Source organism: Pristis pectinata, chromosome 6, assembly GCF_009764475.1.
Source record: "Pristis pectinata isolate sPriPec2 chromosome 6, sPriPec2.1.pri, whole genome shotgun sequence".
NCBI lineage: Eukaryota > Metazoa > Chordata > Chondrichthyes > Rhinopristiformes > Pristidae > Pristis > Pristis pectinata.
In genome coordinates, this window is record NC_067410.1 from 109,249,995 (window position 1) to 109,272,791 (window position 22,797).

Consider the following 22,797-nt stretch of genomic DNA (forward strand, 5'->3'; position numbering starts at 1 on the left):
CCTCTGTTTATGTGACATTGAGTCTGCAAGCTGCCAAACAGTCACAATTAAGCACATGCCTCTCTCCTTCCTCACCTGTTTCAGAGCAATTATTCTTATTCTTAAAAGTGCAGTACCGTCTGTGCTTGATTACGTTTTCTCCCTCCCAAGTTCTGAATCTTTGGTAAATCCAACTAGAGGACTAGTCAGGTATAAAATTAACACCCAATCCAACCACAGCCAATATAAACCCAACACAAGCACTAGTAATATTTCCCATCACCTACTTGACCCGAGGGCACTTGCAGAAAAGTTGAAAAAAATGATTTGCTATAGAACATAGAACGGTACAGCACAATACAGGCCCTTCGGCCCACAATGTTGTGCCGACCTTTAAACCTCGCCTAAGACTATCTAACCCCTTCCTCCCACATGTCCCATTATTTTAAATTCCTCCATATGCTTATCTAGTAATCTCTTGAATTTGACCAATGTACCTGCCTCCACCACCACCCCAGGCAGCGCATTCCATGCCCCAACCACTCCCTGGGTAAGAAACGTTCCTCTGATATCTCCCTTGAATTTTCCATCCATTACTTTAAAGCCATGCCCTCTTGTGTTGAGCATTGGTGCCCTGGGAAAGAGGCGCTGGCTGTCCACTCTGTCTATTCCTGTTAATATTTTTCTATGTTGCACACTAATTGCTATTGATCACAAACAGAAGACACGCAATTACCATGACCCATATAAGTGCTGACCTGGGTCTGTGTGACCCAACCAGAACCCAACAGTTTGATTAAAACTAGGACTACAGCACAGAAATGCCCAGGCAGCTCGACTAGTGTACGCTGGTGTTAACACTCCTTAAGAACCAGCATTTATCTCTTTTTAGAAACAGAAAAACTACAGCACAATTCAGGCCCTTCAGCCCACAAAGCTAGGCCGAAGATGTCCCTACCCTAGAAATTATTAGGCTTACCCATAGCCCTCTATTTTTCTCAGCTCCATGTACCTATCCAACACTCTCTTAAAAGATCCTATCGTATCCGCCTCCACCACCGCTGCTGGCAGCCCATTCCACGCACTCATCAATCTCTGAGTAAAAAAACTGACATCTCCTCTATACTTACTCCCCAGCACCTTAAGCCTATGTCCTCTTGTGGCCACCATTTCAGCCCTGCGGAAAAGCCTCTGACTATCCACCCGATCAATACCTCTCATCATCTTATATATCTCTATCAGGTCCCCCCTCATCCTCCGTTGCTCCAAGGAGAAAAGGCCGAGTTCCCTCAATCTGCTTTCATAAGGCATGCTCCGCATTCCAGGCAGCATCCTTGTAAATCTCCTCTGCACCCTTTCTATGGCTTCCACATCCTTCCTGTAGAGGTGACCAGAACTGAGCACAGTACTCCAAGTGGGGTCTGACTTAGGACCTATATAGCTGCAACAATACCTCTCGGCTCCTAAATTCAATTCACCGATTGATGAAGGACAATACACCATATGCCTTCTTAACCACAGAGTCAACCTGCGCAGCCGCTTTGAGTGTCCTATGGACTCGGACCCCAAGATCCCTCTGATCCTCCACACTGCCATGAGTCCTACCATTAATACTATATTCTGCCATCATATTTGACCTACCAAAATGAACCACTTCACACTTATCTGGGTTGAACTGCATCTGCCACTTCTCAGCCCAACTTTGCATCCTATGTCCCTCTGTAACCTCTGACAGCCCTCCAAACTATCCACAACACCCCCAACCTTCGTGTCATCCGCAAAATTACTAACCCACCCCTCCACTTCCTCATCCAGGTCGTTTATAAAAATCACAAAGAGCAAGGGTCCCAGTACAGATTCCTGAGGTACACCACTGGTCACCGACCTCCACGCAGAATACGACCTTTCAACAACCACTCTTTGCCTTCTGTGGGCCAGCCAGTTCTGGATCTACACTGCAATGTCCCCTTGGATCCCATGTCTCCTTACTTTCTCAATAAGCCTTGCATGGGGTACCTTATCAAATGCCTTGCTGAAATCCATATACACTACATCTACTGCTCTCCCTTCATCAATGTGTTTAGTCACACCCTCAAAAAATTCAATCAGGCTCGTAAGGCAGGACCTACCCTTGACAAAGCCATGCTGACTATTCCTAATCATATTATACCTCTCCAAATGTTCATAAATCCTGCCTCTCAGGGATCTTCTCCATTAGCTTACCAACCACTGAGGTAAGACTCACCGGTCTATAATTCCCTGGCCTATCCCTACTCCCTTTCTTGAATAAGGGAACAACATCCGCAACCCTCCAATCTTCCGGAACCTCTCCTGTCTCCATCGATGATGCAAAGATCATTGTCAGAGGCTCAGCAATCTCTTCCCTCACCTCCCACAGCAGCCTGGGGTACCTCTCATCCGGTCCTGGCGACTTATCCAACTTGATGCTTTCCAAAAGCTTCAGCACCTCCTCTTTCCTAATACCTACATGCTCAAGCTTTTCAGCCCTCTGCAAGTTCCCACTACAATCCCCCAGATCTTCTTCCATAGTGAATACTGACGTAATGTATTCATTATACCTCCGCTATTTCTTCCGGATCCATACACACTTTCCCACTGCTGCACTTGATAGGACCTAATTTAATCAGATTCAGATTCATTATCAGTGTCTTAAGATGTGAAATTTGTTGTTTTCTGGCAGCATTAAGATGTAAAATTACTATAAAATGCTAAATAAGTAAGTAGTGCAAAAAAGAAAGGATTAACAGTGATAGTGTTTATGGGTTCATAGACCATTCAGAAATCTGATGGCAGAGAGGAAGAAGCTATTTCTGAATTGTTGAGTGTGGGTCTTCAGGCTCCTGTATCACCTCCTTGTAACGAAAAGAGAGTATGTCCCGGATGGTGAGGGTCCTTAGTGATGGATGCCATTACCGAGACCAATTGGCATATCCTATGACTTATCTTCTGTGTCCTTACCTAGATGCTATTAGTATTTCCAATGATCTATCCTCTCTAACCTACCATGGTTGAGAAATACAGAGACTCATCACATCAAATACTGCCCCATGCATCTTTCTGGGTTTAACATTTCTCTAATTCTGGCCTGCTGATGATTTCCAAATGATCACTCCACCACTGGAGTCTTCATTGGCATTCCACAATGGCCCAGGATCTGGAATCCCTTCCCTAAGATTTTCTGCCTCTATATGTCTGACGTGAGGACATTTCTTAAAACCTATCCCTACAAATAAGCTTTGTTTATCTGCCATAATATTGGCATCAAATTTTATTTGATAATACGTCTGAAGGACCTTGTGACATCTTATCATGTTAAAGGCGGTAAATAATTGGAAGCAGTCATTTTAGCAGGTGACGTGGTCGGAAAGATCTCGGCAAGCTGAATGACAAAGAGCCTAAGTGTTCTCTCTTCTTGCATCTTTTTGTGAGTTGGTGAATGCCCAATGTAGCTAGCATTTCACTAAGATTTCAGCAACATGCATTAGAGTGGGGGGGGGGGGGGGTATCAATTTTATGTGGTATTTTGACCTATTATTCATTGAGATACATTGTGGGAGTTAATGTAGGAATGCTGACCTTTACTGAAATCTCAGTGAAAGAACACAAAGTGGATGCTGAGACACTTTTCACCTGAGCGAAGCAAAAAAAGTGGTAAGCAATTTGAGGGAATGGTCTTGACTGGAGGTAGCAGACTAACACATACAATGGGGTTTTGTCTATTTTAATGACTGCCAGTTTTGCTTGTTGTGCACAGCTGGACTGATCTACAACATGGGGGAGAAAATAACTGTGCAAAGCAAACATCAATAAGACAGTGCTAGAAATACTCAACAGGCCTGACAGCATCTTTGGACAACGCGTAGGAATTAATGTTTCAGGTCAATCACCCTTCAGTAAAGCTGAAGAGATCAGCTGCAGCAATGCAACTAAGCCCACGACTGGAAGCTTCAACAGTTCAATTGAGATGAAGAACAGATATCAAAATTATTCTGCCCAAATAGTGCATACAAGTGCTTATATCTCCTATTAGCTAGATCTTCTATTTCTTTCTCCCTTAAGCATTTGTAAAGGCATCTCTGTTATTCACCTCAACCACTTATCACTGTGGTGAGCTGCACATTGTCATCACTCTGGGTAAAGAAGCTTATCCTGAATTTCTAATTGGATTAATTAGCGACCATCTTACATCTTTAACACCAAGTTTTGAACTCTCTTCTATGGAAATGTCTTCCCTATGCAACCGTCAAATCTCTTCATCATTTTAAAGTCAAAGTTCAGGTAGCAACAGAGTAGATATGGTCATCATAATTCCAACTAAAGCGTAATTTAGTCACCTTCTGGATTTCCTTTAAATAGGAAAAGTTCTAGCTGCTTGGCAGCAATTTTTTGTTTAGAAAATGATTATTTTTCATTGAACATTTTTTAAAAACTGAACACAGTGCCCAAAATACCTTTACCAGAATCCTTTGAGGCAAAAATGGTTTAAAATGCATGCCACAGGCATGGCTGCATTTACTGTTCATCCTCACTTGCCTGAAATGAGAATGTGGTTAAGGGTCAACTACATGATATCATGCACCTCAAGTTGGTCATTCCTTCAATTATACAGATTTAAGATATCACCTCTTGTGGTCTATCTAACTGATTGGCAATAACCCCACTATAGGCAGATAGCCTGGGGTGGCCAGCTGACATCTCTAATGAGATCCCTACTAGTTGCTGCTAAAACTGATCCACATGCACACCAACTCTCACAATGTATCCCTGTTTAATAACAGGCTCATAATTGACTGCCGGTTAATGCATTGATAAAAGAAACGCAGGAACTGTTTGCATATTACAAGGTATGTTGAGGGTGATAATCCGGGCAAAAGGAGTGAGGGCAAGAGAGAAGTGTGTGTGCTTCTGATAAGGGGAAGTTTCGAAAGCTCAACAGCAAGAACCATCTGAAAGTGCTGGGTAGAAAAAGAGGTACTGATAACCAGAGACTGTCAAAAAGGGCAGTACCTACACATAAAAATATACCTCCAGAGTCTGAGTAAGTGAAAAAGACAAAACTGAAAGCCCTTTATGTCAATGCACAGCATTCATTAAAAGGTACGTGAATTAATGGCACCAATAGAAATAGATGGGTATGATCTAATAGTCCGTACAAAGGTGCAGTTACAAAGTGACCAACATGGCCAATTAACTATTACAGGATATTTAATGTTGGAGGTAAAATGGAGTGAAGGTGTGTTACTCCTGACATTTAATCATTTGTGAGGAACGATCTTAGTTCAGAAAGTCAAGTATTAAAATCAGTTTGGGAACCTAAGAAATGGCATGGGACAGAAAACTTTATTGGGAGTTGTACACAGCCCCCACACAGCCTCAGTAATGCCGGGCATGGCATAGTACAAATCACGAAATTACATGTGCATGCAACAAGGGTAATACAGATAATCGTGAGGGACTTGAATCTACATTTAGACTGGGCAGAAGTTGTGGAGGACAAATTCAAGGACAGTGTAAGACTGTTTAAGACTGTTTTGGATCAATGTACTGAGAATGGTAAGTGAACTAGTTAGCTCCAGTGTTGTGTGACGAAAAGGGTTTAATTGCAGACCTAGTAGTAAAGAGGCCTTTAGGAAACAGAATCAAATATGATGCATATTATGTAAAAGTTGAAAGGAATTTAGTTCAATCCAAAAGCAGTGTCCTGAAGCTGAATAAAGGAAACCATGAAGACTTGAGGTGCTGGTTATGTACAGTAAATATGAAAATAAAGAAACAATGACCAACATTTAAACAATTAATAGTTTACATCATATGCAGTGAAACTCCCATGATCTGGCACCCTTCAGACTTTGGTAGTGCCAGGAAAGCAAATTTTCCAGATTTTATTCCTATTAATACTAAAACATTTTTATTTCATTTTCTTCCCCAGATTTTACACAACAGCGCAATACATTTTCCAGTGAACCAGAGGAGTTTAGAGGGGTGAGAAATATAAAAGCATGAACCTTGGTTGACATGGACAAGTTCCTCACTCCAGACCCTGGCTCCTGCCACAAACCTACCCTCGTTCCTCACCCCTGCTGTTTAGGATACCAACCACCACTCTAGCCACACCCCTGGTCCACAATCCAGACTTTGGCCCTGACCACACTCCTGACCCCTGGCTCACATTCAGGACTAATGAGTGAGCCAGATGCCAGTCCATCAAGATTTCTGAACAATCAGATGCTGAATTATTGGAGTTTTACGATTAGTTTAAGCTTCTATCAATGCCAAAACATAGCAGTAATCATAAGGAATGGGAAAAATTCAGGACTCAGCAAAGGAAGACAAAAGCATTGATAAGGGAAAAAAAAGTAGTCTGGCCAGAAACATAAGAACAGATGGTAAAAACGTCTATAGATAAGTAAAAAGGAAAACATTAGCTGAAGATAATGAGAGTTCTTTAAAGACTGTGATAGGAGAAATATGAGGGAAGTAAGGAAATATCAGAGAAATTAAACAAATAATTTGTGGGTCTTCATAAAATACACAGACAACGTTCTGGAAATAGTGGAGATCTATAGGTCCAAGTGAATCAGGAACTCAAAGAACATAGCATAAGTAAAAAATTAGTAATGGGGAGATTAGTGGGACTGAAAGATGATAAATCCTCAGGACCCAGTGAACTGCATCTAAGGGTTTTGAAGGTGATGGCTATGGAGATACTGGAGGCACTGGTTGCCAGATTCCAAAGTTCCACACTCTGAACTGGTGGAGGGTATCAAATACAGGCATGGTAGTGTAGCAGTTAGCGCAACGCTACTACAGTGCCGGCAACCCAGGTTCAATTCAGGCCACTGCCTGTAAGGAGTTTGTATGTTCTCCGTGTCTGCGTGGGTTTCCACTGGGTGCTCCAGTTTCCTCCCACATTCCAAAGACGTACGGGTTAGGAAGTTGTGGGCATGCTATGTTGGCACCAGAAGTGTGGCAACACTTGCGGGCTGCCCCCCAGAACACTCTACGCAAAACATACATTTCACTGTGTGTTTCGATGTACATGTGACTAATAAAGATATCTTATCTTACAATTAAGAAGAAAGACAGAAAACGTGGATTTATAGACCAATTAGCTGATAACAGTAAAGCACGGTAAATGTTGGAAATATTATCAAGGAAGAGGCATTTAGAAAATAATAACAGGATTGGGCAGAGTCAATATCTGGTAAAAAAAACAAACAAAATTAGAGAACACAATATTGAGGTTAATATACTGGTGTGGATTAAGGAATGGTTAATGGGTAGAAAATACAGAACTTCAGGTTGGAAAGTTGAGAGTATTAAAGTGCCACAGGGATCTGAGGCTCAATGTTTACATTAATGATTTGGATGGGGGTCAAAGTGCAAGCTGGATGGTCACTGTGAAAAAGGACACATAAAGGCTTCAGGGAAATGAAGACAAGTAAATGGGAAAGAACACGGCATATGGAATACAATGTGGAAAATATGTGGTCATCAAATTTGGTAGAAAAAATAGAAAGATAGATTTTTTTTAATGTTGCAAGTTTGAAGAGTGTTTTCAATGAAAGTTAACATGCAGGTACAGCAAACAAATAGAAAGTGGTATGTGGCCTTTATCGCAAATAGGTTTGAGTGTAGCAGTACACTGCGGATGTTGGTAGCAGACCTCAGTCTTGCTGATGTTGAGTCTAAGGCCCATTTTCTTGCTTGCTACAGTGAACACATCAGCAATGGTTTGGAGAGCAGCCTCAGAGTGTACGCAAATGCAAGATTGACAACACAGCTAATTTTTGTTTCCTATACAATTATATTGCGTTATCATCGACAATACTCATTCTGCTCTTTTCCACTTCGGCCCATGTTGCACTTGATCAATTTTGAAAGCAAATGTCTTTTAGTGCAAACATAAACCAGATATACCGAGACAATGCCAAATTCTAGCAATTACAATGAGGCTTGTTTAATTAAAATGGCCTCCAAGTGTTAATTAAAGCCCATCTGTATTTCATGTTCTGTCACAAGACAGCTGATGAAGCTTCAGTACAAATATTGGTTTCTCCCCCACCAGCTCCCATCAACTTCAAAACTCAGGAAGCTGCACCTTTAACACAAAAAAAACTGCCACAAAGTGACCTCTCTTCATATTTAATCCAATGATTTAGTTGGGTTTTGAGAAGTCACTTCTCGCCGATTTCAACTATCACTCCCTTATACAAAACCAGTTCTCAGAAACATGCTTCTAATTCCAAAATCATTTCTTTAGTAAGTGTTCTATCTCGGCTTGTGGCTTAATTTTGTAACTGTTATTAATGTCAGCAACTTGATTGCGCCATAAAAAAGAATGATCTTATAAATATATGTAAACAGCCACATACATACTTAACTGAAAAAAAAATTGTCTAGTTTGTTGAGCTTGTCCAGGGATGCCAACATCATGAATGAAAGTTACTACCCTAGAGTGATATATTTAAGGTTTGTTTCAGAGATGAATGCTTTTCGCCCAACAGTTCAGAGTTGGATACCTTCACACAACAGAGAATCATATGCAGGGAAATTACTTGAGTCATAGAGCAATACAGCATGGATTTAGGCCCTTCAGCCCAACCAGTCCATGCTGACCACAGTGCCCACTCAGCTAGTCCCAACTTCCTGCTTTTGGCCCATATCCCTCTAAGCCACTCCCCTCCATGTACCTATCCAAGTGCTTCTTAAATGATACTATTGTACCTGCCTCAACCACTTCCTCTGGCAGCTCGTTCCATATACTCACCACCCTCTGTGCGAAAAAGTTGCCCCTCAGGTCCCTTTTAAATCTTTCCCCTCTCACCCTAAACCTACACCTACTAGTTTTGGACTCCCCTACCCTGGGGAAAAGACTGTTACCGTCCACCTTATCTATGCCTCTCATAACTTTAAACATTTCTATAAGGTCGTCCCTCATTCTCCTATGTTCCAAAGAATAAAGACCTAACCTGGCCAACCTCCCTACTACAGGATGAAACTCTTGTGTCTGGCAATCTTGGAATCTGACCAGTGTTGGACCACAGAAGCAGCTCCCTGATCAGCTTCCTCTAAACAGGAGGACTGTTCTCTTTTAAGAACAGTTTGCTCCATGGGTTACATAAGGGTTCCATTCCTGAGAACCATCAATAAGCCAAAGTTTCAGTAAGTTCGAAACACTGTTGGCTGAGATTGCAGGCACGGTAGTGTAGCGGTTAGCGTAACGCTATTACAGCGCCAGCGACCCGGGTTCAATTCCGGCCGCTGTCTGTAAGGAGTTTGTACGTTCTCCCTGTGATTTGTGTGGGTTTCCTCTGGGTGCTCTGGTCTCCTCCCACATTCCAAAGACGTGCAGGTTAGGAAGTTGTGGGCATGCTATGTTGGCGCTGGAAGCGTGGCAACATTTGCGGGCTGCCCCCAGAACATTCGACGCAAAGATGAATTTTGATAAGATATCTTTATTAGTCACATGTACATCGAAACACACAGTGAAATGCATCTTTTGCATAGGGTGTTCTGGAGTGCAGCACTTTCGGATGAGAAGTTAAATTCCCATCTGTTCAACTCAGGTGGATGTAAATGATTCTACTGCAAAATTTTGAAGGCAAGAGTTCTTTCTGGTGCCCTTACCAACATTTATCCCTGTTTTAAGACAAGTCGTGAGGTCTCAAAGGGCAGGGACTCTGGACACAGTCTCTGCAGTTAAAAATGATTTATTCACAAAGACAAACGCGGGACAGGTTGAACAGGAACGGATGCACACTTACACACACGCTTGATCGTGAACGTGGGGGAAATCGCAACAAGGTTGAGATGCGTGCGTGCACGTGCGGGCGCACACACACACACAACAAACTGGTTACAAATGATCAAGGAAGAAACCACACGATGCCTGACCCGTCGACTCAGTGCAAGCATCGGCTCTATGCTCCCGGGAATTTACTTAGGATGCTCCTAACCCTTGTGGAAGTGCATACTCTTACCAATGGTCTCTTCAGTGTTGTTTCACGATTCCCGGAGCAATCAAAAGAGAGAGAACCAAGCACATGCGGCACTCTTTATAGTGCTGGAGGGCTGGGTGGTCCAGCTCAGGTAATTCAAGCAAGCCAATGGTTCAGGGCCAGGTACAAAGGTGTTTACGTAGGCCAATGGTCAAGGGTGTATACTAATGGGTGGGTGCAGCCAGACCTTGACTGACAGTGATGCGACTTTCAACCAGGTGGTCAATGGTGTCATGTGACAGCCATGACTGGGAGGATAAACTGGTATTAAGTTGGCTGTTTATAGCACTGCACTCCACTATATACAAGCATGTGCAATGTCAAAACCAGACAGCAATTTTTTTTTTAAATACTCACACAGCCTGGGTAATGACAGACACAGGCTCATATCCAGTAACAATGAAACTCTAACTAGGCAAACACATTAATAATTTGCAGTAATAAACACAAAAAGGTTTTCAAACTAAAATAGTTTCGTACATTGCTCTCATCTGTAAGTTATGACCTCATTCCAACAAATGTGTGGTTTGTTCAAATTAGTGAAATGTTAATGGATTAGGAGTGCCCAAATGCTTGCCCTTCCACTGTCACTGGGTGCTTTGGAACCACACCATGCAGCTCGGAGCTGCCCTCCCCCTTCCCCTCCCACTCCAATCCCCCAAGAACAAGCATTTTGGTATTTTCTTTTAGTGACACCAGGGAGGCCACAGCTTCTACCCCACTGTGATAAGACTATTGAACGGCAACCTTATACAATAAGATAGACTCTGACCTCACAATCTGTTGTTGTGACCTTGCACCTTATTGCACTGCACTTTCTCTGTAGCTGTGACACTTTGTACTGTTATTGTTTTTACCTGTACTTCATCAATGCACTCTGTACTAGCTCAATGTCACTGCACTGTGTAATGAATTGACCTGTACGATCGGCATGCAAGACAAGTTTTTCACTGTACCTTGGTACAAGTGACAATAATAAACCAATACCAATAGTAGGCACTGGGCAAAATCAAAGCCGGCTTCTTGGCTGGACATTGCTAATCTAGAAAATACTTGATCGTTAAGCCTGATTTTAAGGTGCATGAAGTGGATGAGCTATCAGTTTCCATGTCACCCTAAAGATAATGACACTTGGCATCTCTTGGAGCTAATGCTTCTGACTCAACAACCGATCTGCATGATGCTTAATAGGAGTGTTACCGAACATATTGAGATAGCAAGCCACACAAGGAGATGTTAGGAATGGTCGTCAAAGAGATTGGAGTTGGAAGCCCAGAGGCAAACAGGCACCAAGGTTATGTGTGGCCTAGTTCAGTGCCAGACAGTGATCAAGGTGAGAAATGGAATCAGTGGCTAAGGAACAGAGTTTGTAGTTAGAAGTGAAGTCAATAGCACGGAGTTTGATATTCAAATGATGATGAACCATTAACATAGACTCATAGGGAGATACTAATACAGAAACAGGTCCTTCAACCCAATGTGTCTGTGCCAACCAGCAAGAACCCAATTTTATGCTAGTTCTACCCAAATCCATTTTATTCTCCTTACATTCCTATCAACTCTCCCCAGATCCTATCATGCCAACCAACCTGCATATTTTTGGGATGTGGAAGAAAACCAGTGTAGCAGGAGGAAACCAAATGGTCAGAGGGCTGAAGGTCAGGATCAAACCTGGGTCACTGGATCTGTGATACCAGCTCTACTAGCCGCAGTTGAGTGCAGAAATCCATCAGGTTGAGCTGTTTTGCAGTCTTCCGGGGAATCAGTGAATTGACAAAACTTTCAGATAAGTGCAAAATATTTTCACCATGAAGAATTGTGAAATTATGCTTTGTTTCATTAAGTGAGTTTTTAAGTGCTCTAAGTCATGCTTGACCAAACTTTCTGGTCCTAAAAAGTCTAGCTTTATGTTGTTGGACTGTTGATTCCCTAAAATAAATATTCTATTTAATGGAGTTCATTTTTTAAATTTCTTGAAACTGTTTTTATAATAGTTTAACTTTATCCCAACCTTGTGTATTGTAATAATTTTCAGTAGCCTAAAATGTTTAATAGACCAGCTAAAACTAATCCTTTATTCTTCCTCGTTTTCTGTCTGAGAACTTTTCAACAAGTAGCTCAGATGCACCCAAAATCTCCTTGAATTGACAGATGCACCCAAAATTTCCTGGAATTGCCAGAAAGGGAAAATCTGTGCAGAGTTTTCGAGACTTTTGTGGGTGCCTTAGAGATCAGTGATGAGCAATGTTGCTTCATTGCTGACTACAAGATTCAGGCTAATGGCTTCCAATATTTGCTTGCTTATCCAACCACAGATATGGCAGGGAATTTAATGTTCGCTGCAAGAAGCCTTGATAGGTGAACAGCTCGGAGATGCAGCTGACACAATGGGCAAAGTCTTGGTTTGCATATTCAGCACTTACCACTGTTGAAAGTGGTCTGTGAGTAGAAGATGACTAACCAAAATTTGACATGCCTCTGAAGTAGTTTTGTTGGTAAGACAGCAGACGTTCTGGTGAGAGTCAGCGCCCATCAGAACAGGGCTGAAAGCCCACCAAGGCCCCGAAGTAGGAAACCTGTGAGGTTGGATATTCATAACTGAGTATTTGGGGTGATGGAAAATGCAATATATTTCAAAAAAGTCCATTAACCAACCAAGAACAAAAATGCACAATTGCTTCAAAGCTAATTCTAAGGCACAAAACCAAGCGAGGAATTGCTTTAATTTATGCAGGTCACACACATGCATGACATAGGAATGAAGGATCACATGATTTTGTAAAGCTATGACCTCTCTCCTTCCTCTCCCTCCTTCTCCACTGGTCAATTAAAATTTTCAACAGAGATTGATGGACACTTGCTTGGTCATGGGATCAAATGAAATGGAGCATCATTGGGTAAAGCAAGTTGAGGCATAGACCAGCAATGATTCGGCAGTGGAGGAGTAGGTTTGGGAAGGGATAAAAGACCATGATAAGCAGCAACTAGGTTCCCAGGTCTACACACAGGCCTTTTCAATGTGCTATTTCAAATGGCAATGAAGAGCTGGGGTTTGACTAACTTCCCTGCTGAGTGAGATTGACTGCAGCTCAGATTTAAATCAATTAACAGCCAAAATGAAGGACTAATGTTGAAGCCTTGTCTACAAAAACAATGACGGATCAATTGGCCCACAGCTCCTGTTCAAAATGCAAACTCACAGTATATATTGGAATTGGGCAAGTCTCATGAGAAGTTTTGAAAACTTTTTTTTAAAAGTTGAACAGCATAGGCAAATAGAATACTCTGCTTCCACACAAAAATACACATCTTCTTGTCCGTTCTTTCCAAGGAAGAATACAATTAACTTAGGAAGCCTACAAGACAGAATTCTCATCCTTGATTTTAAATCCTTCCTTGGCCTCTTCTACTGCACTATCTATATCCTTGTTCAGACCTAAAAAACCACTTTGATCTCTAGCCTCCCAATGCTTCACAATTTTTTGTCACATCTTCGTGTCTGGGTTTTGAGCAATGGAATTTTTCAATCTCTCAGTACAATTTAAGTACAGTACAGGGACTTTTTCAAAAAATATTTTCTGAACCAAAGCTTTTGACCAGCTGTCCAAAATGTCAAGTGGCTTATGCCAAATTTTCCTCTGATTTTACAAAGTATCTTGGCATGCGTTGGGTGATAAGGAAATGCAAAGTAATGTTGAATTCAGAAAATCATGCATCCTTCTGAGAGTTTGCTCATTACATATGCCAGGATGTTCTCAGCATTGCGTGGAGCCACTCAAGGAACAGAGAAATCATATCCGTCTGCTTTGAGGGAGCTCCATCTGCTACAGCTTGTACCCAGGGTGAATGAATCATCGACCCTTACATTAACCGGCAGGGTGGTTTCAAATCAGCTGAACAATGAATGGATTAAAGCACGGGATTGATATTGATCATTTGGAAATTTTAATACACATACATAGAGGTCAGACATGACCAAAAGTTAGGTTTAGCATTGGAAGCATATAATTATAGATTAAGTACTATTACTTAAGTTAGCATTAAGGGAGTGCTGCATTTTTGGTGGGGTCATTTTCTGGACAAGATGTCAAATTTTCTGCTTTGCCAGAGGGAAGCAGGAAACAGCCATATATTGAAGCACAGCAAGGGCTTTAGTTATGGGGAGATATTGGAATAGGCTGGGCTTGTTTTCCCTAGAGTGAAGGAGACTGAGGGGTGTCCTAATAGAAATATATAAAATTATAAGAGGCATAAACAGGATAGACGGTGATAATCTTTTTCTTATGGCAGGAGTATCAAAAACAAGACTGTTTAAGGTGAGAGGAAGGAGTTTTGAGTGGGAAATTTTTTTTTAAAACAGAGAGTGGGTGATATCTGGAACTCACTGCCAGAGGAGGTGGAGTCAGATATAATTACTGTTAAAGAGACATTTAGACTGCAGTTAAATACAAGGAGGAGCAGAAGGCTCTACAGAGGGTCATCAAGACGGCCCAAAACATTCATTGGGACTCAGTTACCAGCGATGGAGGACATCTATCAGGCTCGATGTAGGAGCAGGGCTTTAAACATCATTCGAGAACCAGCTCACCACCTTTTTAAACTACTCCCCTCTGGTAGGCGATACAGGACAATACATGCACACACTACAAGACTGAAACACAGCTTTTTTTCCCAAAGCTGTTAAATTGTTGAACATGGACTGACACCTCCTATACATACATACATACACTATGTCTTGCCCCCTTTACTGGCTGGACTCATCATGGTGTTATTTAATATATTGATATGCTGCTGATTATCATTATTATTATCATGGTTCATTTGTATATTTTTTAATATACTTTATCTTTGTGTAAGTACGTTTGTTTTATTTTATAGTTATAATTGCTCTTATCAATTTACTGTTTTGGTTTTTATTAGGCAAGGGAGTGCTATCGTAATCTTGTTGTGTTGTTGTTGCAACAGTACAATGACAAATAAAGAAATAAAATAAAGAAATCGGCAAGGCTTAGAAGGATATGGACCTAATATGGACAACTGGGATTACTGCAGAAAGGCAAGAAGGTCAGCACGGACATGGTGGGCCGAAGAGCCATTCTGTGACTCTGAAACAGATATGCAATGAAAACCCACTACCACCTCTAAGCATTGTACACTGACATACATTGGGAGGTACCCAAAGGGATCTTTTTTTAAAGAAAATTCCAATTTCCTACCTCCTTCTGAGGGACCTTAGCCATGTCAGAGCAAAAGTCTATTTATTCCTTAGCAGTACAAAAAAAACATTTTCCCCTCATTTCAGTGCTACCTTACTGTGCCTATCCCATGCCAAATTTGCTTAAATTTCCCGCGCATCATCTACGAACTTTCCTGCTAGGATTGGTGACAGCTATGTTGAGAAGCAATGTGTACAGGTCCCATCTTCCTTGGAGCTCATTCTAATGCCCTCCCTCGTGTACCATCTTTTTAGCCATGCATTTATCTGTGTAGATTCCACTTCTTGATCTCGGTAACCCCTTAAAATCATCCCTTTTTCTAACTCTATCATTGGTACCAATGTGGATCATGAGGTCTGGCTGTCTACGAACTTTCCTGCTAGGATTGGTGACAGCTATGTTGAGAAGCAATGTGTACAGGTCCCATCTTCCTTGGAGCTCATTCTAATGCCCTCCCTCCTGTACCATCTTTTTAGCCATGCATTTATCTGTGTAGATTCCACTTCTTGATCTTGGTAACCCCTTAAAATCATCCCTTTTTCTAACTCTATCATTGGTACCAATGTGGATCATGAGGTCTGGCTGCTCACACTTGCTTTTCTGTAGCTGTCCAGTGATATCCTAAAACCTGGCATCAGGGAGGCAACGCATTATGCTGAAACCAAGTAGGTAACTACAGAAGTGCCTATCTGCTCCACCAATTATAGAATGCTGTATAACCACTTGAACCGTTCAACCTTGCAAACAGACCACAGTGATGTCAGCTGTTTTTCAAGCTGCAAAACCTGGTGCTCCAGCTCATGACACCACCTTTGGGATATGTATTTGGTAATTAGGATACTATTACTATTAAATTACTTCATTTTTACTGAGCTTGAATGAACGTTAATTCCCCAGACACAGCTCAGCACATCACGGATATTAAATTTTGGTATTATGCTTTTTAGGTAAGTTTCAGGACCAATATTTTCTAGTTCCAGTCCACAGATTATAGAACATAGAAAACCTACAGCACATACAGGCCCTCCAGCCCACAAAGTTGTGCCGAACATGTCCCTACCTTAGAAATTACTAGGCTTACCCATAGCCCTCTACTTTTCTAAGCTCCATGTACCTATCCAAAAGTCTCTTAAAAGACCATATCGTATCCGCCTCCACTACCATTGCCGGCAGCCCATTCCACACACTCACCACTCTCTGAGTAAAAAACTTACCCTGACGTCTCCTCTGTACCTACTCCCCAGCACCTTAAACCTGTGTCCTCTTGTGGCAACCATTTCAGCCCTTGGAAAAAGCCTCTGACTATCCACATGATCAATGCCTCTCATCATCTTATACACCTCTAACAGGTCACCTCTCATCCTCTGTCGCTCCAAGGAGAAAAGGCCGAGTTCACTCAACCTGTTTTCATAAGGTATTATATTCAACACTCATATGTTACTCCTTAGCACCAGGCAGAACAACATTAGTGCTGTGAGCGACTCTAGTCAATCACCAAGATTTAACAGATTCCACGACCTTCACCACAGTTTGAGTAACCAAGAAAAAAAATATGCTGGATCTGGTACAATAAGCACAAAACTATGACATTTAAGGTGTCAAACAACATCACAGGCACTAGTTGTAGCACACAAAATCTAGCCAAGCTATTCCAGTGCAGCTACAGCAGTGGCATTTCTGTGATAAATGGAAGGCAAGCTATTTCTTGTCAATAAAAAGGACAAATTGATGCAAACGATTATTGTCCCAATGTCATTCAAGCTATTACGGAAGAGGGGTGGAGAAACGGGGAACAAAAAGACACTTTCTGCTCTCCATTTGGCAACTAAGAGTTAAGAACCTGCTCATCCGTCAAGTTATTGTCATCCGCACAAGTACGGTGAGGTACAGGTACAATGGAAAAACTTGCTTGCAGCCGCATCACAGACACATGGACTCAGACAACACACAGAACGAAATTGTACATAATCCTCTCAATCGAGAGCCAAAGAACAATTCTGTGTCCAATATCATAAGGGTAAGCCATTCATTGCCTCTTGCATTGTACAAAAGAGCGTTGCCCAAAAAATACAAGTTTGGAGACACCGCTTGCCTGCAAAAACACTCTATTCCGCTATCTGTAAGTGCTGAAATCTGTGTTACTGCCATACATTGGGCTTTACTGCATGAGGATTTGAGTGCATCAGTACAATGTCCTGCCCCATTTATGTAGGACTCTGGTGGGACTGTATCTAGGATACCATACACAGATCTGGTTTATCTACCAAAGGAAGAATGTATTTGCGAAAGGAGGTGTGGAACTAAGGTTTGCCAGGTTGATTCCTGGGATCGGGAACTTGTGAGAAGAGATGAAAAAGACCGTGCCTACACTCTTAGAAGACTGAGGGGCGATCTCACTGGAGCTTTCAATATTTTTATGGGACTTGGGTAGATGCAACGATGGTGTTTCCTGACTGGGTTATCAAAAATCCAGGGTCACTGTCTCAAAATAAGGGGCTGGCCATTGAAGACCAGAGTCAGAAAGTTCTTCAGTCAGCAGGTAGTGAATCTTCAGAATTCTCTATGCAAGGGGGCTGTGGAGACTCAGTCGCTGAGAATATTATGGAACATTATCTAACAATCAATTCATTTCCAAGGCAATCAAAGGATACATGGTCAGTGCAGGAAGCTAGTGCAAAGATAATGGATCAACACGATCTTACTGAAGGGGAAAACAGGCATGAGGGGCCGAGTGGCTGATTCCTGTTTCTATAATATTTTGCTGTTATTAATAAAAAGTTGTTCAAGGAATACAGATCCCTTCCACCCCCCAACCCCCCCCCCCCCCCCCCCCCCCAGGTTATGAACACCTGACTTATGGACAGTCCGTACATACAAACAAGTGCTTGGGAGACAGTGGGATGGATTTGCCGGCTGCTGTGGGGCTACAGGCATCTTCTGCCGTGCGAGAATTTGGTTCGCAGCAATATCTGAAAGGTTGCGTTAAACGCCCTGATTAACTACATGTTGCCCTTAGTTGAACTATAGTTTTATTTAAATACATTACCAGGAAGCCACACTTCCAACTTGTGAACTGTTCCTGTTCATATTTTACTGAGTCAGCCGTCACAGATAAATGTCAGGCCTTAAAGGCACACTCCCCTTGGAAACCAGACAGCAGCAATGTACCCAAAGGCTACCATGGAGGAGAAAAGGCTGTTGGGGGAGGGAGATGGCTGCTAGATTTAAACAGATGTGATGCTGAAGCCCTGGTGCAAGACAGAGAGACCATTAGGAGAACCCAGAAGGTGGCTACAGATGTTGCTCTGAGTGTGAGGATTCCCCATTCTATCAAGCAATGCTCACATTAATCTCACCTCCTCACCAAATAATATCAGGCTGATTTGCTGACCACCGAAGGCAGCTGCAGCAAGCCATTCCCTTAAATGGATCAGGGATCCAGTTATGGACCAAACATCTTTCACAAAATCAGGGTAGGTGGACTTGCACAGCAACTTGGGTCACCTGGGCTCATTCACTTGACTATTAGTGTCACTAGCATCTACTGGTGTGGAAAGGGTCATGTGGTTTGCTTTGGAGACTACCGCAGGATCCTAATGAAAGTTGTTCCCTGGAAAGGTATCCTTCATATGCTGTGGAGCCAATGTCTGGTTCATTCGCTCAGATGGGGAAGAGGACAGTGTATGTTGAGGAGGAGGCAGGCAACATCCACACAAGGTATAAGACCCTTCCCATTAAAAGAGGATTTTCATAAGAAACATATGACAGTCCCCACTGGTATCTGCCTTCTTCCTGTTGCTCCGGCTACTCTTCAGGAACTGCCTCAGCTTCCAGATCTCCTTGTTGCTCTTCCTCTGGCACCACCTGATGTCTTTGATTCACTAGAGAGTGGTGCACACCATGAAAAAGTCTCTGACTTGGATGGCGTATACTGCAGGGTGCTCCTGGACTGATGGCAGTCAACAGACTTTCATTTTTAGAAGACACATGGTGTTTGCCCCAACAATTCTGATTCTTGCATAGGTCTTGTTGTACGTACACCCAGCTGCTGAATGTGGACAGCACACAAGTGTAAGGAGTCATTATTAAATAGGTCTCCCTGAATCCATTCCTCAAAACAATACCTAGCACTGCAGGCTGAAGAAGTGATGTAAATTTCCTGGAAGAATGGTATTCACTGACAGGAAATTCTTGATCCGAACCAACCACACACTGAGGAAATAGGAAGCTTTCCTATTCATGAAAAGGTTTGGGTTAAGTTAACTCGCAGGTTGAGTCGGTAGTAAGGAAGGCAAATGCAATGTTAGCATTCATTTCGAGAGGACTAGAACGTAAAAGCAAGGATGTACTGCTGAGGCTTTATAAGGCGTTGGTCAGACCACATTTGGAATATTGAGAGCAATTTTGGGCCCATATCTAAGGAAAGAGGTGCTGGCCCTGGAGAGGGTCCAGAGGAGGTTCACAAGAATGATCCTGGGAATGAAAGGTTTGATGTATGAGGAGTGTTTGATGGCTTTGGACCTGTAAATGGAATTCAGAAGGATGAGGTGGGGATCTCATTGAAACCTACTGAATACTGAAAGACGTGGATAGAGTGGACGTGGAGAGGACGCTTCTTTTAGTAGGAGAGTCAAGGATCCAAGGGTACAACCTCAGAAGAAAGGGACTTCTCCTTAGAACAGAAATGAGGAGGAATTTCTTCAACCAGAGGGTGGTGAATCTGTGGAATTCGTTGCCACAAAGGCCAAGTCATTGGATGTACTTAAAACAGAGATCGATAGGTTCTTGATTGGTAAGGGGTTAAATGTTACGGAGAGAAGGCGGGAAAATGGGGTTGAGATAAGAAAAAAAATCAGCCACGATTGAATGGCAGAGCAGAATCGATGGGCCGAATGGCCTTTGTGAGCAGACAAAGGAAACCAACACTGATGGCAAAGCTCAGTGTCGGAGATGTCATCTGTTTGTCACTGAAATCATTTCTTCTTGAATATGGTGTCTGAGCGACCCCTCCATTGCAGTGGTGAACAGCAGTTAGTGAGATACAACAAAGATCTGCTGTGGAGTTTTGGAAAGGTCTCTTGGTGAGGAAGCTGAGAATCAACATGACTATGACCTCCATGGAAAACAGTCCTGGGTGTGAAAGCACAATCACAAGTCACACATCTCAGGCTTGTAAACCCGAGCCTGCAAATACGTCGTTCATTGGAGAAGGGCAGGTAGCACGTGCGTCTCTGAAGACTCTCGGCAGCAGACTCTTTGCTGACAGGCATATCTTTGTCTCCTGCCCTGAGCTCCCTAAGTGGCCAGTTATGTCTCCAGTAATGAAGTGGTGGGAGCCGTGTGATAACTGAATCTCCAATGGTTTAAATGCTGCAGAAAACACTTCCTGTTAGTTTTAGCACCCTCTATAGTCTTTGGAATGAGACTAAGACACCTGCAGTCACTTCTGAAGCTGGCCAATCAGATTGCTCGACATTAGCAAGAATGTCACCTTAAACTATGAGAACAGCAACAAAATAGCATGATGTGCATTTAGCTGTACTCTTGCTGTTCAATGACGGTTCGAAGTTGAACCCTAAAACTCCAATATATGTATGTAAGAATAGAAATGGGTGTTGTGTGAATAGTAATGCCATTTGGTGTCAGGTGTTCGAACATGAATAGAGCACAGAAGTGTTTCGTCCAATTTCCCAATGGATATCACTTCAACTGGAAACTATCACTAAGTCCACTCAGTTTTTGAGTTTCACGCATTAGGGCAGGTGCTAATCAAACAATGCTGCGGGAAAAAAACAAACTCGTCTGTCCCTTAAATCGACATTTTCTCACATTGCACTGCCAAATTTAACCAGGAAAATAAGAATAGAGCTTAATGCATTAAATAAGAGCAAATGATGAAGAAAGTTGAGATCCACTTCGAGTTCTTCACCAGCCCTCATCTCGCTGGTTTTTACCACAACCTCTCCTCGTCCTGCCACCCTCTATCCCCTCTCCATTCCTCCTCCCCCCCACAGCTTCACTGTTCCTCCACCCCATCCACCTCCCCATCCCTCCACCCCGTCTCCAATCCCCCACCCACAATGTCCCTGTGCCACCATCCCCTCCACCCACCTCCATCTCTCCAACACTTCACCCCCTCCCATCCGTCCACCTCTGTTCTTCAAACTTCTACTCCCACTCCATTCCTCCAATCCTCCCCACAGCTTCTGTCCTGCCACCGCCTCCACCTCCCCACCCACATTCCCACTCCTCATCCCTCCACCCCGTCCCTCCACCCCAACCCCATCCCTCCACTCCTGCCCCTCGTCCCTCCACCCCAAGCCCATCCCTCCACCCTTGTCCCTCGTCCCTCCACCCCAACACCGTCCCTCCACTCCTGCCCCTCGTCCCTCCACCCCAACCCCGTCCCTCCACTCCTGCCCCTCGTCCCTCCACCCCAACCCTGTCCCTCCACCCTTGCCCCTCGTCCCTCCTCCCCTGCCCCTCTTCCCTCCTCCCCTTCGTCCCTCCACCCTTGCCCTTCGTCCCTCCTCCCCTGCCCCCGTCCCTCCACCTCTCGTCCCTCCACCCCTCGTCCCTCCACCCCTGCCCCCACCCCCGTCCCCCCACCCCCTCGACCCTGCACCCCTGCCCCCGTCCCTCCACGCCCACCCCCTCATCCCTCCTCCCCCACCCCCTCGACCCTGCACCCCTCGTCCCTCCTCCCCCCCCCTCATCCCTCCTCCCCACCCCCATCCCTCCTCCCCCACCCCCTCATCCCTCCTCCCCCACCCCCTCGACCCTGCACCCCTCGTCCCTCCACCCCCCCCTCATCCCTCCTCCCCCACCCCCTCGACCCTGCACCCCTCGTCCCTCCTCCCCCCCTCATCCCTCCTCCCCCACCCCCATCCCTCCTCCCCCACCCCCTCGACCCTGCACCCCTGCCCCGTCCCTGAACCCCCACCCCTCGTCCCTCGACCCCCCCGTCCCTCCACCCTCTCCGCGTCCTCCTACCCCACCCCCCCGTCCCTCCCCCCGTCCCCCTGCCCTCCCCGGACCCCGCTACCTGGCTCCGCTTCTTCTGCTTGCGTCGCTCCGCCATGTCTCCGGCCCCGAGTGACGTGTAACAGGGCAACCAAACATCGCGAGACCCAGCGGCCCGCCGCCGGCGCCGCCGCCTGGCGGCCGGGAGGGGACGTAGCATGCGGTCGCAGCGCCGCCTTGCGTTTGGGCATTGAATCTGCAGCGGGCGAGGGGAGCTGCAGCCACGCCTGTCTCCCATCGACCAGGGAGGGGGAATCTGCTGTCATATCGCCACCCACCGACCGGCAGAGCAACATTACAGCCACAGCACAACCTGGTGAGGGAATCAAGCCACCAACACCTGTCCTCTGATACTCACCTGTTACCCAGAAGGGCGAGGAGGAACATTGACGTAACCCTACCTGCAGTGTGATTGGCTTTGCGGTGGACCCATTGGTTGCAGTCGCAGTTGGCACCACAGCACGTCGGAGAAGAATTTCTCAGGCCGCCAAATTTGAGAAGGATTCTCCATTGAATCCACTGACTGACAGAGTCAAAGGCTTTTGCATGGACAACAA

At 44.1% G+C, this 22,797-nt stretch overlaps 1 protein-coding gene across 1 annotated transcript in view; it reads right to left on the bottom strand.

The window, feature by feature from the left end:
* sec62 (SEC62 homolog, preprotein translocation factor) overlaps positions 1 to 22,318 on the bottom strand; it is a 40,277-nt gene extending 17,959 nt beyond the window's left edge. The window contains exon 1 of the mRNA XM_052018533.1: positions 22,263 to 22,318. Within this exon, the coding sequence (XP_051874493.1) occupies positions 22,263 to 22,298 (36 nt within the window). The 5' untranslated portion in view covers positions 22,299 to 22,318. The remainder of the gene's footprint in view (positions 1 to 22,262) is intronic.
* Positions 22,319 to 22,797: the final 479 nt, after the last annotated feature.